Raw genomic sequence first — 17,940 nt, 5'->3', positions numbered from 1 at the left:
CACTCAATATGCCAAAGAATGCTCAAACTACTGCACAATTGCACTCATCTCACACACTAGTAAAGTAATTGTTCAAAATTCTGCAAGCCAGGCTTCAACAGTACGTGAACCATGTTCAGCATGTTCAAGCTGGTTTTCAAAAAGGCAGAGGAACCAGAGATCAAATTGCCAACATCTGATGGATCATCGAAAAAGCAAGAGTTCCAGAAAAACATTTACTTCTGCTTTATTGACTATGCCAAAGCCTTTGACTGTGTGGCCCACAACAAACTGTGGAAAATTCTTAAAGAGATGGAAATACCAGACCACCTGACCTGCCTCTTGAGAAACCTGTATGCAGGTCAGGAAGCAACAGTTACAACTGGACATGGAACAACAGACTGGTTCCAAATAGGGAAAGGACTGCATCAAGGCTGTATATTGTCACCTTGCTTATTTAACTTATATGCAGAGTACATCATGAGAAATGCTGGGCTGGATGAAGCACAAGCTGGAATCAAGATTGCCGGGAGAAATATCAATAACCTCAGATATGCAGATAACACCACCCTTATGGCAGAAACTGAAGAACGAAAGAGCCTCTTGGTAACAGTGAAAGAGGAGAGTAAAAAAGTTGGCTTAAAACTCAACATTCAAAAAACTAAGATCGTGACATCCCATCACTTCATGGCAAACAAATGGGGAAACAATGGAAACAGTGAGATTTTGGGGGCTCCAGAATCCCTGCAGAGAAGGCAATGGCAACCCACTCCAGTACTCTTGCCTGGAAAATCCCATGGATGGAGGATCCTGATGGGCTGCCATCTATGGGGTTGCACAGAGTTGGACACGATTGAAGCGACTTAGCAGCAGTAGCAGCAGCAGCAGCAGCCAGAATCCCTGTAGATGGTGACTGCAGACATGAAATTAAAATGGGGTCACAAAGAGTCTGATATGACTGAGCGACTGAACTGAACTGAATGTAAAAATACAATTTAAAGGTTTCACAAATATTTAGAATTCACGACAGTCCACTCCCCCCCAACCCCTGCCACTGCCCTTCATACTTGGCTTTACTTGGAAGGAAAGTATAAGGATAAATTAACTAGAGGGTATTCAATGCATTTCCCTAAAATGGCAAAGCTGTTACTCAAATTTTTGGATCAGCTTCTAACATTTCTTCTGATTTACTGGGCTTATGTGTTGATTATTTAAAGGAAGAAATTGCAATTAAATTTTTTTTCTCTATTCTTAATCCACTTATTCCACATGCTAGAGAATTCAAGAAAATTAAAGAAAAAGTTGTACTTGTATTACAGTTTTTTCTGTTTGAAACTATTAGTTTTATGAAGCTGTCAGCAATAAAGGACATAACTGCTGTATTATATACTGTGGAACTGAATAGCTTAAATATTAAAGCTTAAAACTTTTTCCCCCAGTAATACATAAGTATTTCTATTATTAGACGAGAAGAACTATTTTATATTGCATGTGGTTATCAGGACAGCCATCTTTGTTCTATTCCATCCCACTCTATTTGGAGTTAATATGTTAGATTCTAAACTGCTAAATACAGCTGAGAGTCATAGAATTAAATGTATTAGGTAGTGTTAGGTTTTTGAGTTAGAAAGTGTTCAATTATAAAATAAAAGTAGAAATGTATCAAAAGTTAATTTAAAATAAATTCATTAATATTTTTCTAAACTGTAGGTACTCTGAATATAAAGGAAACAGAATACTTCTAGTAAAAGAACTGAAAGAATTGGCTTTGAAGACTGGGAGCAATAAAATACACTTTAATCTATTTAGAAGCATTTATCCTGATAATTCTAGCAAAGAAGTCTTATAGTTAAGGTAATTCTGAACTTCTAGTCTAAGAAAACAGCAAATGAAATACCTTTCCGCAATTATGGTGAAAAGTTTTAGAGTTACGATCAATACAGTAAGAAAATTTTAAATTTGCCAATGGTGAACCATTTCATAATTAAAATAGCCAAGACTGCATTGAATGAAAAATAAAACTATTCTCTACCTCACATGAAAGAAAAAATATTTTTACACAGGTTTAGTAAAAAGTAAGGCTTATCTAGCTGATCATTTAAAAATTTTGATTTACATTTATTGAAACATGTTATACTGTGCTCTCCTGGTGACTCAGATGGTAAAAAAATCTGCATGTAATGCAAGAGACCTGGGTTTGATTCCTGGGTTGGGAAGATACCTTGAAGAAGGGACTGTCTACTCACTCCAGTATTCTTGCCTGGAGAATTCCATGGACAAAAGAGCCTCGTAGGCTACAAGTTCATGGGATTGCCGAGTCAGACACGACTGAGCAACTAACACATACTATGTTCTCAGCTTATACCTCAACTGCAATTAGTTCCATTTTCTAAGTTCATATCTTATAATACCTTATATAGACTGTAGATTAAATAAAAAATTATAGTATTAAAAAAAAGATCATCATTCCCTGTGGAGAGTGGTTTGGAGAGAGAAATGAATAGATTTAAGGAGACTGGTCAGGACACTGACGTAATCTAGGGAAGAGGATATGAGGGTTTGAACTCAAGTGGTAATAGAAATTCACAAACAGGAAAAGAGACAGAAAGTATAAAATCAAAGAAATTGAAATCTTAAAAAAAAATATTAAATTACAATTTGTTACACTGTTAGGAACTCATACTTTCCCCTTCTCTGTTAAAAAACACTAATTTCATAGCTCCAATGAAAAAGCCTAGAAATACTGAGGGCCTAGAAGCAGTGAACATCCCCAGTGCGCAGAACGATCCCTTCTTCTTGGTGTCACTAAGCCTGGTCTACTTCTTGTTTTGCCTGTAGACTGGAAGTTAGTTCTATAGCCTTGATTTGACTCAGGTTAAATTTGTTTTTCTGCAAGGATCCTGCATTGGTGTTGTTTAATACTTCATGTTACATGATATCAAGAGTCACGTAAGTCGACATAATCCAAGGTTGACTGGAGCATTTAGGTGGTTATGTCCTTTTATAAAGTTCTCCAATATCCTTTAATTGCTTTAGCATTCATTGGTGATTGATGCCTGAATCACTTCATCAGGGGTTACTAAGTGGTGATTTCCTAACTCTTTCTTTTTGAACATCTTTATTGAGGTATAACTGACATACCATAAAATGTACATTTAGAAAAATAGAATTTGATAAACATTTTTATATGTATATAACCATGAAACCACCACCACAATCAAGACAGTGAACATTTCCATCACCCAAAGATTTATTTTGTCCTTTTAAATATTTGGAAGTTTTCATAATCAAAAGTTCTTTAAAAAAGAAACGAGGAAGCAGATCATCTGGGTGTGGTGCTTGAAGCTTGAGGACTCATGAGAAAAGGATCTGGAATGACTCTAGGATGGTAATACAAGCCACTGAAGAGCCACCAATGGGAGCCATTTATTGAAACGCAACACTGGAGAAGAAACTTGTTGAATTTAGTTTTGTACATGTTAAGTTTGAGGTTACAATGAGACATTCAAGTGGAGATGTCGAATAGGCAGGTCTTATTCTAAAAGGTAACAGCTTGGGTGAGAGATGTAAACTTCGGGAAACTGGCATAGAGTTGGCCTGAAGCCAGAGAGTTGGCTTATCAAGAGAATAAGTACAGAACAGAAAAAAGACTTAAGGGGGAAAAGACATTCTGAGCAACTCTAATGTTTTATGATTAGGTACAAGAAGGAAAATGATGAGTGTACAGTATTGCAGAAGCCAAGAGAAAACAGGGCAAGAACACATCATTGGTGCTTATTCCAGTAAGTCAAATTCTATATAATAGTTTTACTTTAAAAAAAAAAAAAATAGTTTTACTTTTCACTTACAACTGACACATTATGATTTGTAACCAGTGTAAGTGTGGGCAACTCTGGAAAGATATGTCATCTTTAGTTCATTAACAGAATTAAGTTTCTGAGCCTGTAAGGCTGAGGCCTGGACCATGGACTCAGTAAATTAACCAAAACAAATCATACCTTGGAGGATTCCCGATAGCAGTCTGGCTGGTGAGCTTTGCCTGGTGACCACCTCCAAGCTGCAGAAAGTCTTTGTTTGCAGCATTTACAGTACTAATTACTTTTTAAACTCTTTCGTTTTGCCTATCATCAGCTTCTCAGGTGGGTTTCCAAGGTGGCACTAGTGGTAGAGAACCCGGCTGCCAATGCAAGAGACATAAGAGATGTGGGTTCGATTCCTGGGTTGGAAAGATCCCCTGGAGGAGGGCATGGCAACCCACTCCAGTATCCTTGCCTGGGAAATCCAATGGGCAGAGGAGTTTGGCATGCTACAGCCCACAGGGTCACAAAGAGTCGGACATGACTGCAGTGACTTAGCACGCATGCATGCTGCTTCTCAGGATCTTAAAATGAAAGGGAATCTGACTCATTAACAAGTTCAATCTCCCCTAAAGGCGGGAATCTGGATTTAAACCCCTGCTGATTATCCAACCCTGCCTGTACAATGCAGTGACCCTGGGACACTGTGTGATCTGGTGAGAGAAAGGGTTAATGGGTACAGAGTTTCAGATTTGAAAGAGGGAAAAGTTTGAGAGACCTATTGGACAGTGTGAATATATTCAACATATTGAACCCTACAACTAAAACTGGGTAAATGGTAAATTTTATGTTATTTTATGTAAATTTTATGTTTTTTACTGAAATTTAAAAAAAGGAGAAAGACAAAATGAAGGTCTGGAAATTGAAAGAAAAGGCAAGAGTTGTTAAGAAATGAGCTAGAACAGAGTCTATGACACTAAAAAAAAAAAAAAAACCTCTAATTCTTAATATATTAAAAAAAGTTACATCATTGTATCTCATCTGTGCCCAACTTATCAAATTAACATTTATAGCCTGAATTCAAGGAACAGTGCTAAATACTGCGAACCAAAAAAGCTTAAGAAACAGTTTTTGCCTTCAAGGAAATGAACAAGTAAACAATCATAAAATATGGCAAGCAGAATTAGAGATATAGAGTGCAGAGTACACAATACAGATTATTACGGTAGAACACATAGAACTTTCTGGAAGAAGTGGCACTTGAAATAGAAAGTTCACAAATGTCATGCAAAAAGATTTCATACCGCAATCTAATTCTGGATTTATTAGTGGTAGGAAATGACAGAAAGAACTGTATTTTTTAAAGGAGTAATTCATATCTAGAAATGAAAGGAAGAGAAAAGTGGAAAAAACAGGGAGTTGAAGGAAGAAAGACTTTTTAAATGTCTACATCATTGTATTTTCTATTTTTAAAATTAGCTCCAAATTTTCCTGCTTCTGTGTTTTTGCCCATACCATTACTTTAACTTGGACTATCAATCAGTATTCCTTTATATTAAATATGTACATGTAACAAATGGAGTTGGACTGAATTAAATTATAAAATGCTTTCAGATAAATAACTAGAATTGAAAATAAAATAGACATTCTCTTCTAGCATTTTGGAAGGAAACAAATTATGTCTACATGTTTAGTTTTAATGAATTTTAAAGGTATCTGGAATTAGAATGTGTGCCTGAGAGAGGCTAAACAAACAAAACTTTGTTGCAGAAAATCATATTTTAGATGTATCCAAATGAAATAAAAGGTAAGCAGCAGATTAGGGTTTTTAGGCCAACAGTAGATTTACAAGTGTATATTATTATCAAAGCTTTTTCTGTTCTCTCACACTTAACTAATAGCTTATAACATTTGTAAACTTTCAAAGAACACAGTGATCAGATAAATTCTTTTCTCATATCTACAAGGATAATCACTGATAAAATGTGTATCAGTGGTTCTTCACTAGGAGTTAAAGGGGACAGAGAGGGTTTTGATTGTCATAACTGGGGTTGGGGGGGGTGGGAATGCCACTTTCATGTAGTGGTAGAGGCCAGAGGTGTCGATGAAACATTCCACAAAGCAAAGAACTGCCTCCCCACTCCCATCCTGAACAAAAATTATCCAGCCTCTATGTCAACAGTTGGAGAAGGAAATGGCAACCCACTCCAGTATTGCCTGGAAAACCCCATGGATAGAGGAGCCTGGCAGGCTACAATCCATAGGGTCGCAAAGAGTCAGACACAACTGAGCAACTTCACTTCACTTTTACACTTTATGCCAACAGTGGTTAAGAAAATCTGATACATAAAAATATATTTCGTTTTCTTTCTCTTTCACTCCTCTTCTTCTAAATTGTAACTCTTGAATAAGAAATGGAGCATATTTTATGACAAGAAAAATAGAAAATGCTACTGATTTTTTCTCACTGACTAGGTATTTGGTTCATACTGCATCTGAATCAGCACTGTTTCAACCAAAGTAACAAGACACTCTTCACCAAATTTTTACTTGACCAATGGAAATACAGACTTTATAAAGGATTGTATTGGTGAGCGACAATATGAAATGTAAGAAAAAAACAGACTAAGAAAGAATCAGCAATTCATATACATTAACATGATATCTGACTACCATTATTGGGCATTTGAAATGCTTTCTAGTATTCTTCACAAATGATTATTAATTTAAAAATTGTAAAGTGTCTTTGTATTTGTGTTATGACATTTAAATTCAAAATTTATGTAGTTAGGAAAATATTCACCAATATAACAGCTAACCAAAATATTTAAAAGCTACATGTTTAAAATGACTCAAAGAATTATGAAAGTTCCAAAATTTAAATCAAAAGAGTACACAATATTTATTTTTTAACAAAATAGATAAACCAAATATTTACATTTTATGTATTTTGATTATTATGATAAAATTTGTTAATTTAATGTTCAATTAAAATAAATTTTAAATTAGCTATTTAAAAAATGTCAAGTACATGATTAAGATAAACTTTTTGCTCATCAGAGAAAGAACTTCGGGAATCTCTCCAAAACACTAGGTCTTCATTTTTTGTATCTTAGACCACTCAGGTGCTTCTTTTTTGGTCTGTGAAAAAAATAAAAGAAAAGAAAATTAAGTCAAATGCTTATAAGAAGGAGAAGAGTGCAAGAGAAGCAATTCAAAGAACTAAGCATCTATATACACTGGGAATTTTTCTGTAAAATTATAGTAAATAATTTCTTTCTATAATTCAGAAGGATACTTACAGGCAAAGATTTTGTCTTTTGTCAGAAATAATCTCCCACTGGAATGTTTATTAAAAAATACACAGCTGTGTTTTCTGGCTTAAAGTCTGCATTTAACATATTCTACAGAGGTGAGCATTTTATGAATTGATTCTATTTTTCAAAGAAAATTATAAAAAAAAACCCCAAGGCCACAGTTTCTTTTTAGTTGTCTTATCTATCTGTATAGATACTCATTCACTCAGTAGTTACTCAGTGAAGAATTTCTAGATCTAAATCATCGTGCTTTGGGTATTTTGAACTGTTAAGTATAGGGTTGGCCAAAAAGTTTGTTCGTTTTGACTGTATGATGTTATGTTAACCAACTCAATACTTACCAGAGCACTTCTTGGGTTTACTGCTCAATCATTTCAGTCCAAAAGAGCCTGGCTATACAGAGTGGTAACAAAGGAGCAGGGAAGGTGGGCTGTGATAAAACTCAGAAATCTATATAAGGTACTGATTCCAATCAAAACATCTTATTTTACATAATAAATCACATAGGCAGTTACTCCTTTCCCACTTATATCTCCTTAAAATTATGAAGAACCACATTCCTAAATACATAAAAATATATGTACACTGGCATATAGGTAAGTATGACAACTTATAGTTTTATCTTTCTCATATGCCATAGCTGAATGCACAAAATATTAGAAGTGACATCAATGGTCAGCTCCTCTTGACCTTAGCCATGCCCTTGGCCGCCTTCGGTTACCACCAGATACACCAGTAGTCCTTCCATCTCCTTCCTCAGACCCCATCTGTATTACCATAGCCCTAACTTGAGCTACAGATACTTTTACATAATGCCTAAAGGCAACTAAAATTCAGTATGTCAAAAGGAGCTCCCCCAATCCTCCATATTTTGTCTTGGTGAATGGCACCATATTTTGTGCAGTCATCTAAACCAAAAATGTTTGATTCCTCTTCATCTTAGCTTTTTTTTTTTTTCCTGCTTGCTGTCTTCATTCTAAACAGTCCTTAACATTTATAGAAATACCTTTTACATTCCTTATTCTCTATCTTGACTCCAAAAGGCTTACCTTAGGCCTTTATTTCTGGTTTCATTCCTGCAAGAATTTCCTAATTCTGATTTGACTATCTCTTCTGTTCATCACCCACAATCCTTCCAAGCTTATCTTTCTAAAATGCAAACCTGCATTAAAACACTTTAGTAGTTTTTCTTTAATAGAAAGTCCAAAGTCCTTAGTATTAAAGGTGAAAGAAGCCTTCAGGGTGAAACAGGGAAAAGCCAGGCTTTATCTTCCAAGAGAATTCAAAGGTGACAGGGGCTAACCAAATCTAAAAGAAACCAAAGTACAAACCAGAATGCTAGCTGATCTGCCAGAGGAGTAGGTTCCATTCTGAGAAACTATGATCTTCAGTAAGTCATGATATAAACTGGTTTTCTTAACTGTGGCTCCAGGATAAAAAATTTGAAAACAGACTGTATGGGCCAAGAAAAAGGCACAGAATTTATACATCTACATCTTCTCAATCAAGTTAAAGTTCTTTCAGTATTATATATGTATGTGTGTGTATGTCCGACCCTTTTGCGACCCTATGGACTGTAGCCTGCCAGGCTCCTCTGCCCATGGGATTTCCCAGGCAAGAAAACTGGAGTGGGTTGCCATTTCCTTCTCCAGGGGATCTTACTGAACCAGGGATCAAACCCACGTCTCCTGCATTTGCAGGTGGGCTCTTTACCACTGAGCCATCAGGGAAGCCCGTTATGTATGTATGGTTGTGGTTGTTCAGTCGCTAAGTCGTGTCTGACTCTTTGCAACCTCATGTCACGCTCCTGTGTCTTCCACTGTCCTCAGATTCATGCCCATTGAGTAAGCGATACTAACTAACCATCTTATCCTTTGCTGCCCTTTTCTCCTTTTGCTTTCAATCTTTCCCAGCATCAGGGTCTTTTCCAGAGTCAGCTCTTCACATCAGGTGGCCCAAGTATTGGAGTTTCAACAACAGTCCTTCCAATATATATTCAGGGTCGATTTCCTTTAGGATTGACTGGTTTCATCTCCTTGCTGTCCCAGGGACTCTCAAGAATCTTCTCAAGCACCACAATTCGAAAGCATTAATTCTTCGGTGCCCAGCCTTCTTTATGGCTCACAGCTATACACAACTACTGGTAGCTTTGACTATACAAACATTTGTTGTAAAGTGATGTCTCTGCTTTTGAATATGCTGTCTAGGTTTGTCACAGCTTTTCTTCCAAGGAGCAAATGTCTTTTAATATCATAGCGCCAGTCTCCATCCGCAGAGATTTTAGACCCCAAGCAAAGAAAATCTGCCACTGCTTCCATTTTTTTCCCTTCTATTTGTCATGAAGTAATAGGACCAGATGCCATGATCTTGGTGTTTTGTTTTTTTTTGTTTGTTTGTTTATCAACTATACTTTATTTTTTTTTAAAATAAATTTATTTATTTTAGTTGGGGGCTAATTACTTTACAATATTGTAATAGTTTTTGCCGTACATTGACATGAATCAGCCATGGGTTTACATGTGTTTCCCTTCCTGGACCCCCCACCCACAATCTTGGTGTTTTGAATGCTGAGTTTCAAACCAGCTTTTTCACTCTGCTCTTTCACCCTTATTAAGAGGTTCTTTAGTTCCTCTTCATTTTCTGCCATTGGTAAATAAAACTTTTGATATTAAAAAGGAATCTTAAGACTCATAAAGGACAGAACAAACATTTCAATGGCAGACTGTCCTTCCTGATGACTTTAATCTGTATCTGTTCCATTGCAGATCATCCTCTCTCCATCCCCTCCTCCCAATACCTTCTTTCTTCAGATGTGTTAATGAAGTAGCTTTGCCACAGTCAAGTGGGCCTCTGTCTTGGAGATTAACTGCTTTTCCACTTCATAAATGAACTTCTCAATTCTTTTGTCATAACCATTTAAAATTGGTTTCACAGCTTGCTCCCATAGGACTAACATTGGTTTCCTATTCATAAGTTTTTGGGGAGAACTTCACTATCACTGTCATGTTCAAACTACACTGAACTTATAAGACAGAACCCTTTAGGATCTTGCCCAGACTACTTCTCTAATCCTAACTCTTAACACTTTACCACATGAACTAAATTGTTTGTAGTTGGGATTATTTTTTAAATAACTTATTGAATACCTATTTATATACCAGGTCCCTGTGTCAGGTTGTACAGATATAAAAATGAATAAGGGATTCCTGGGAAGTCCCGTGGTTAAGGCTCTGTGTTTTCAATGCAGAGGACCCCAGTTTGATCCCTGGTTGGGGAACTGAGATTCCACCAACTGCGCAGCCAAAATAGTAATAATACCCTGTGACATGGCCTGCTGGTTGCCTGGGTTACATCTATTTTCCTCTTCTGAAACACAGAACTCTGATTTTATTATGAGAGTAATGAAAAACTTCATTTATCCGCCTCCCGGCTTCCCAGGTGGCGCAGATAAGAATCCACCATTGCAGGGGACACGGGTTCAGTCCCTGGTCTGGGAACATTCCATATGCCGAGGAGCAACTGAACCTGTGCACCACAACTACTGAAGCCTGCACGCCTAGAGCCCGTGCTCCAAAACAAGAGAAGCTACCACAAGGAGAAGCCCAGGCACTGCAGCAAAGAAGACCCAGCACAGCGAAAAACAAACAGACAAATAAAGCAGTATGTACATGTCAAAAAAAATAATAAATAAAAATGTTTTGAAAAAAAGTAGAAACACCGAAAAAGGGTATAGTTTCCAGTGTGAGCTACCTGGACTTTGCTGTTACAGAAAGTCACATATTTTATTAGATATTTTGTATTCTAAAATAGAAAAAACAAAAAAAAAGTAATAGGAACTCATTTCCTACGTTTAATAGCAAAGCATGTTTCCATTGGAATCTATTTTTACCTGGATATACTGACTTAATATTAAGATAATGATGAGATTTAGCAAAACCCAGCTGCTCAAAACTCTTGAGCATTTGGTTTTACTTCTTTCAAGTCTTAAGTGTCATCTTCTTGAGGAGGCCACCCCTCTCTATTCCTCACTCCCCTTCTTGTTTTATTTTTCCCTATAGCATTTGTCAATTTTCCAACTTCTGCACAATTTTTTTTTTTGGTTTGCTTGTTGATTTATAGTTTAATTTCCATGAAAGAATGTAAGCTCATGGAAGGAGGAATTTTTATATCCTTATTACCTCTAACAGTGCTTGGCATAAGGTAGGGGCTCAATAAACATTTTTTAAAATGAATGAATGATGTTAGGGTTAGCTATGATAGACACCTCTCAGTTCTATTTAAGTCTGGCTATGAACTCTCATGAGAGTTTATATTCAAGAGCTGCCCCTATGCAATGTGAAAGAAAATGCCACCACAGTAATGCCATAATATGGCTCCAACTAATCAGGTAACATCATCATTTACAAGCAAGGTGGGCAGTATTAATGATTCTAAGTAATACTCTCATTATTGAATGGGAATGATAATAACCAGTAAGATATGGAAATAGCATATTCTGCAGTATGAACTCAAGGCATGGTCAGTCTTTCTACTGGTAAACTTCTGCTCTCAGTCATTGTCTGAAACTCAGGTTACCGGTGAGTCACACTAGGATAGAATAGGTCAACTTCTCATCTACATCAGTATCTATATCTAAACACTAGCAAAATTCAAACAAATTCCTTGGAGATAATAGTGATTCTGGAAAGCTGATTTCAGATCCTTACGACACATGCATTCTCTGTTTTTAGATATTTTGTCAGTAAGGTACTATCCATTAGTGAGGGCCCCAAGTTCCAGACACTGGGAGTTTCTAAGCCTTTACTAACTCCTGATTATTAGTACTGAGCAAACTCCATTAAGAAAGATCACTGACTGGCAAACTATGGTCCATGATCTGTTTTTGTATGGACTGCCTGCTAAGAATGGATTTAACATTTTTAAAGAAAGGTAAACAAACAAACAATATGCACTAGAGATGGCATGTGCCTCTTAAGGCCTAGAATATTTACTGTCTTGCATTTTAAGGAAAAATTTGCCAACCCCTGATAGATGACTGTTAAATAAAGTGGGCACAAAAATTCAGACACAGAACTGCTCATTCCACTCTTCTACCTATTTAAACAGTAGTGTTTCTTTTATGTCACTATCTTATAGTTGTTTAGCTTTTCCACCCTAAGATGGTATCTTAGGTAACAAATTTTGCTATGCCTCTTCAGTCATTAACAGAGTTAATCTTCTAACTGAGGAGCATCTTTAGTTTCTAATTCACAGTTAAAAGAAAATTAAGATTCTCAGAGGTTCCGTGATATGAAACCCTTTTCATAATATATTTTATATACAAACACATTAGACATATATTAGATACACAAACTCCTGAATTAATTAATTAATTTTTGGCTGCACTGGGTCTTGGTTATCACTCACGGGTTTTTTCTAGTTGCAGTGAATGGGCTTCCCTTGTTGTGGAGCATGGGATCTACAGACTACGGACTCAGTAGTTGTGACACACAGTTTTAGCTACTCTGTGGTATGTGGAATCTTCCTGGACCAGGGATGGAACCTGTCTCCCCTGCATTAGCAGGCAGATTCTCACTGGACCACCGGTGAGGTCCTGGACATACACACTACTTGGAGTGAACTTTTGTATTGGGCAGATAAGTTTTAATTGCTCAGTCGTGTCCGACTCTTTGTGACCCCATGGGCTGTAGCCTGCCAGGTTCCTCTGTCCATGGAATTCTCCAGGCAAGAAAACTGGAGTGGGAGGCCATTCCCTTTTCCAGGGGATCTTCTTGACTCAGGGCTTGAACCCAGGTCTCCTGGGTTTTTCTTTACCATCTGAGCCAAAACATTGCTTTAATTTTACTTGCTGGTTTAGGTTAATTATATTTGTAACTTTATAAAGAAACAGTACAAATTAGTGAAAACCTCCCATTATTAGTAGTGTTAGCAGGTCCTGAAGTAAACTGTATTCCAGATCTAGGAAAGAGCTCAGGGGGCTGTGGTTAAAAACAAATGATGGGATTAACTGGAAACCAACCAGAAGTAATTTACTGTTACAATTCGATTTGGGAGATAATAACTGATAAGATAGCTACTTTTGTATCATCCATAAACAGACAACTAAAACATTAATATATAACTTGGGGATTATAACATTGAGAAGAATGCTGACTGATAAATGTAGATACAATATGCCTGGTGGATTACTCCTGGAATCTAAAAAGAGAGCTAGAAATTAAGAATCTATTAATGTTCAGCCAGCACTACTTTTCTGAAGTAAAGAAATACTATGTTTAGTAGATATAATCACTGTGTTTTCAAAAACAAAGATACAAACTAGGAATCAAAGAAACAAATATTTACAAGTCCTCAAAGGCAGGGCTCAACTTAAATGAGTCTAGGAGAGTCGACCAGCTTTCGTACCAAGGAAGTGACTAAATGAGAAACTGCCCCAAATCATGCAGTCCTCACAGCCCTACTTCCACGCTTACTAAAAAGACTCCTTATTTCTAATTTAGCTCACAGCTACATTATATCAGAAAGAGGTTGCTATTACTATTCTTGAGAGCTGAAATTACAAAATTATTTTTAAAAATGTAAATAGACATAGCTAGATATCTTGAGGTCTGCGCATGTTCTGATGAGATAAATCTAGATTCAACATGAAATAGTGAAACCAGAGCTTCCAAACAAAGGTGACAAGAAAGCATTAGAGGTATGATGAGCAACTGGCCCCTGAGCCTTCAGACATGGCTGGAGCTGCTTCAGTCTACCAGCAAAGTTCATTTACCCTGGTGGGCCATAAAATATTATGCTTATTCTGCACAATTAGACACAATAACTCCCCATTCCCCCTGCTCTCTGGTAACCACCATTCTAATAATTCCTGCCTCTTTGAACACTACTCTATGTATACCTTATTGACGTGCATTTTTCTTTTGTCCTAAGGAAAAGCGTTAAGTGGTGAAATGTCTAAAGTCAGGCATAAGAATGTAGTAGGAGAGGTATAAAGTCAGATTATTAAACATTCTCATTGTGAATAACGAAAAGGAGCAAATTAGAAAACGTTTTATGAATATTACACTCTCTGCCCTTGGAATTTCTTACTCATTAACCCTTATTGTCCTTGTCAAATCCTAGACATTCTTCAAGATCAACCTCAGTGCTTTCTTTCCTGGAGCCCATCAACATCACATTATCTCTTTTTTTTTTTATTGAATTTTCATAGTAACTTGTATTTCCTTTAAAAGAGTCCACCCAATTTCACCTTTTACTATTTTCATTTGTTTTCTTATCCTTTATCTTAGAGGACAAGCATCTTTAAAGCTGACTCTTTTTTTTTTTTGACACTTACTTCAAACTTTTTAATGTATTTATTTTTATTTTATCTTTAAAATTATTCTTATTTTTTAGCTACACAAGAGGCATGTGGGATCTTAGTTCCCCAACCAGGGATTGAACTTGCACCCCCTGTGCTAGCCCGAGAAGTCCAAAGTTGACTCTGTCTCTTCACGATCAGATGCTCTATAATGCTTAGGTCCTCCATAGAGTCAGCACACACGCGCTCAACTTAACTTACTTGAACATGTTTTGCCTTCACGTGACTACACATAGCCTTCTAAATCACTTCTTGAGAATCAAGTGGTTTATATAATCATTTTTGTAAAAATTACATAAATGTAATTTACCCATCCAACATACACTAGCCAATGAGGTAACCAGTATAAGCCAAGACCTGGACGCTAACATGAACTCCCTGTAATTCAGACCCTTCAATTACGTATACTTGTGCCGCATATTCTTACTATGTTCCCTATTCTATTTGGAGATTCAGGTTCTTTCTTTTCTTAATGCCTACAATCCCTGGTGGCTCAAGGGTAAAAGAATCTGCATGCAATGCAGGAGACATGGGTTCGATCCTTCAGTCTGGAAGATTCCCCTGGAGAAGGAAATGGCTACCACTTCAGTATTCTTGCCAAGAGAATTCCCTGGATAGAGGAGCCTGGTGGGCTACAGTCCATGGGGTTGCAAAGAGTTGGACATGACTTAGCAACCAAACCACCACAATCTACCTGGAGACAAGACTGACAGTGGGGTTGCTAATATGTATTTATAGAAAGTATTGACAAAATAGTGACAATGATATGAATCCTGAGTATAAAGGTATTTTGGGAAAGGAACAGAAAACTAGGAAAAGACAGTTCCATGCTGCTCTGAAAGGAGAGGAGTTGCTACAAAGAGGATTCAAATAGCTCTTGTTCTCTTCTAGGAAGGGGGTAGGTAAGGCTCAGAAAAAAAATGGCTAGGACAGCTAAAAACCACCTTGAAAGAGAAAGCAGATTATCGGTGGGAACAAACTGTGAATTTCAGATGAAAGAGACTGAGTGGTGTTGCCTGACTCAGAAGCAGCACATGGACTTAGAAGTTGCTGCTTTCACTTTCCTTGTAGTTTATTTGTTGTTGTTCAGTTGCTCAGTCGTGTCCGACTCTTTGTGACCCCATGTAGTCTATTTAGTTCAACACTAAAGTTCCCCACAGAGTTTAGAGTTTTAACAGCTAAGACAATAACTAAATCGGGGAGGCAAATAACTGTTTCTTTTTTTTAAGTCCTATGTTACCAAATATTTATTATCTGCTTTGATCATGTGCTGTGTAAGGCAATGGGAACACAGCTTCTATCCTCAAAGCACTTACATTCTATGGTTCAATTTGGTCTTTGTTGGTACACCAAAAATGCCTGAAAAATAACCTTGCCAACATGTGTGATTTCAACAGTCAAGAGTTTTCCTACGGAATACAGCTTGTGGGAGACACTTCCCTGGTGGTCCAGAGGTAAAGAACCTCCTTCCAATGCAGAGGATGTGAGTTCCATCCCTGGTCGGGGAAACAAAGATCCGACGTGTAGCAGAGCAACTAAGCCTATGTCCTCCAACTAGAGCCTGGGTGCCTCACTGGAGACTCTGAGAGCCACAAACTACAGAGCCCACCTACGCTGTAGCCTACGAGCACAACTAGAGAGAAGCCTATTGCTGCCAGGAAAGATCCTGAGTGCTGAAACTAAGACCTGACACAGCCAACCAAAAAAAAAGAAAGAAATTAAAAAAAAGATACCTTGTGGGGTTGTCTTCATATGTAAATATCACATGAGCACTGCAGACCATTTATATGATTATAAACTTATGGGAAGACAAATGTCTTAAGCTCTTATTCCTCCCCTTGCTCTTCTCTAACTCAGCTCTACCTTCTTCTGGCAAGTCCAAGTGTCTGTTGCTCAGTCATGTCTGACTATGCGGCCCCACGGACTGCAGCCCACCAAGCTCCTTTGTTCCTGGGATTTCCCAGGCAAGGATACTGGAGTGGGTTGCCATTTCCTCCTCCAGGGGATCTTCCCAACCTAGGGATCGAACCAGGGTCTCCTGCATTGCAGGCGATTCTTTACCGTTTGAGCCACCAGGGAATCCACCTTCACCCTTCTGCCCATTTAACAGGGGCTTTGTGTTTTCGCTTCATATTTTCAGTGCATATATAAACACGCACCTATCCATCCCTTCATTATTGAATTTACTATTAGGGAAAAATACCAACAGCAAATAATTTCAGCCAAAGGATCTGGAAGTAAATTAGAAATGTTCCATTTTAGCTATAGAACCATAAAATTATGTAATGATTAGATCTTACTTTCAAATATTAGCACCATAAATTCCTTACTAACAAGATGAGAGAAAACATAAGAAAAGCATTGCTATGGAAAATTGAAAATACTCAAAATAATCACTGTAGAAATTATGATGCTTTAAGATAATCATGGATGCTAATATAAAACAAGTCCAGGCCTTATTTCATGTAATCTTGCTCCTAATTTTATAGATAAGAGCCAGTTCAGGGCATTTCAGTGACTCGCCCCAGGGGACCTGGTCAGTTCCCATTCCAAATTATACATTATTAGCAGGTAGTTTTGATTTGACTGGTTTATAGCATGATCTCTCAGTTTTCATTAGGATGTAGCTGAGATTACGCCTCTTTTGAAACATTTTCTCTAGTATATAAGAAAAAGATTATTGTAGAAAAAAAGAAAATACAGATAAGCATAAAGGAGGAAATAAAAACTACTCAGTTAAGACTTTATATTTCAAATCTTCTCAACTGTCTTCTCTTTGCAAAACCTTATCTTGACATCCTGGAGAAATCTGTTACTTTTGTATTGGTGACAGGATTTCAGGATATCAGAATCAGGTTACCCACCTAAAGTCAGACATGTAGGAGGTCAGGGTCGGAAAGAGTAGGCTTAAGGTATTTGGCTGTACCATGTGGTTTTCATCCGACCCTCCATTTCCCATTAGCATCTATGTATTCAGTCTGCTCTCTCCTTGTAGACTATAATCACAGACACATCGTAGTGTCTGCCATAATCTTGGCTGACTTTCTGAGGAGAACCTGCCTAGCCGTAGCCCTTCTGAATGAACGGCCATAGGCAGCTTTCTTTGGTACCAGATGATCCCTGGTCATTAGTAAGGGCAGCCATTCAGTAGCTGGCTAATAACCTTAACATGTCTTGCCACAAGAGGTATCCATCCCCCAATAAGGAGGAACTGTGCCGATTCAATTCTTGCTTTTGGAAAATACAGACAGAACCAGTTAGAAGAAAGCAGATTAGGGAAAGGATGCAGAGAAACATGTCTCAAGACAAGGAACTGTGAGCAAGCGGATAAGGAAGCGGAAACCATGAGTGAGCAGACACTAGGAGAGAAATGGCGAGAAGCCAAAGCACCACTAGAGGAAAAGATCCACGGACTCGGCCCTGGAAATCCACAGAGCTGCCTTGTTCCCAGGCTGGCCCATCTACATTTCCTGTTTTCTCCATTCTG

At 37.5% G+C, this 17,940-nt stretch overlaps 1 protein-coding gene across 9 annotated transcripts in view; it reads right to left on the bottom strand.

The window, feature by feature from the left end:
- Nucleotides 1–6,653: 6,653 nt before the first annotated feature.
- The window catches only part of PIBF1 (progesterone immunomodulatory binding factor 1), a 205,802-nt gene continuing 194,515 nt past the window's right edge, over nucleotides 6,654–17,940 (bottom strand). For 3 of the 9 annotated variants that reach the window (XM_081550927.1, XM_081550926.1, XM_081550928.1), the window contains exon 18: nucleotides 6,654–6,917. In XM_081550927.1, coding sequence (XP_081407053.1) covers nucleotides 6,867–6,917 — 51 coding nt within the window. In that variant the 3' untranslated portion in view covers nucleotides 6,654–6,866. Of the gene's footprint in view, nucleotides 6,918–7,376; nucleotides 7,524–8,423; nucleotides 8,547–16,615; nucleotides 16,685–17,940 lie in introns of those variants that run through there. The other 6 variants (XM_081550922.1, XM_081550921.1, XM_081550923.1 and 3 more) reach the window with 3 other exon arrangements.

The sequence above is a fragment of the Giraffa tippelskirchi genome, chromosome 12 (genome assembly GCF_054371585.1).
Source record: "Giraffa tippelskirchi isolate mGirTip1 chromosome 12, T2T-mGirTip1v1.2.pri, whole genome shotgun sequence".
NCBI lineage: Eukaryota > Metazoa > Chordata > Mammalia > Artiodactyla > Giraffidae > Giraffa > Giraffa tippelskirchi.
Note: the sequence above shows the minus strand (reverse complement) of the source record. Positions and strands in the feature narration are given on the sequence as shown.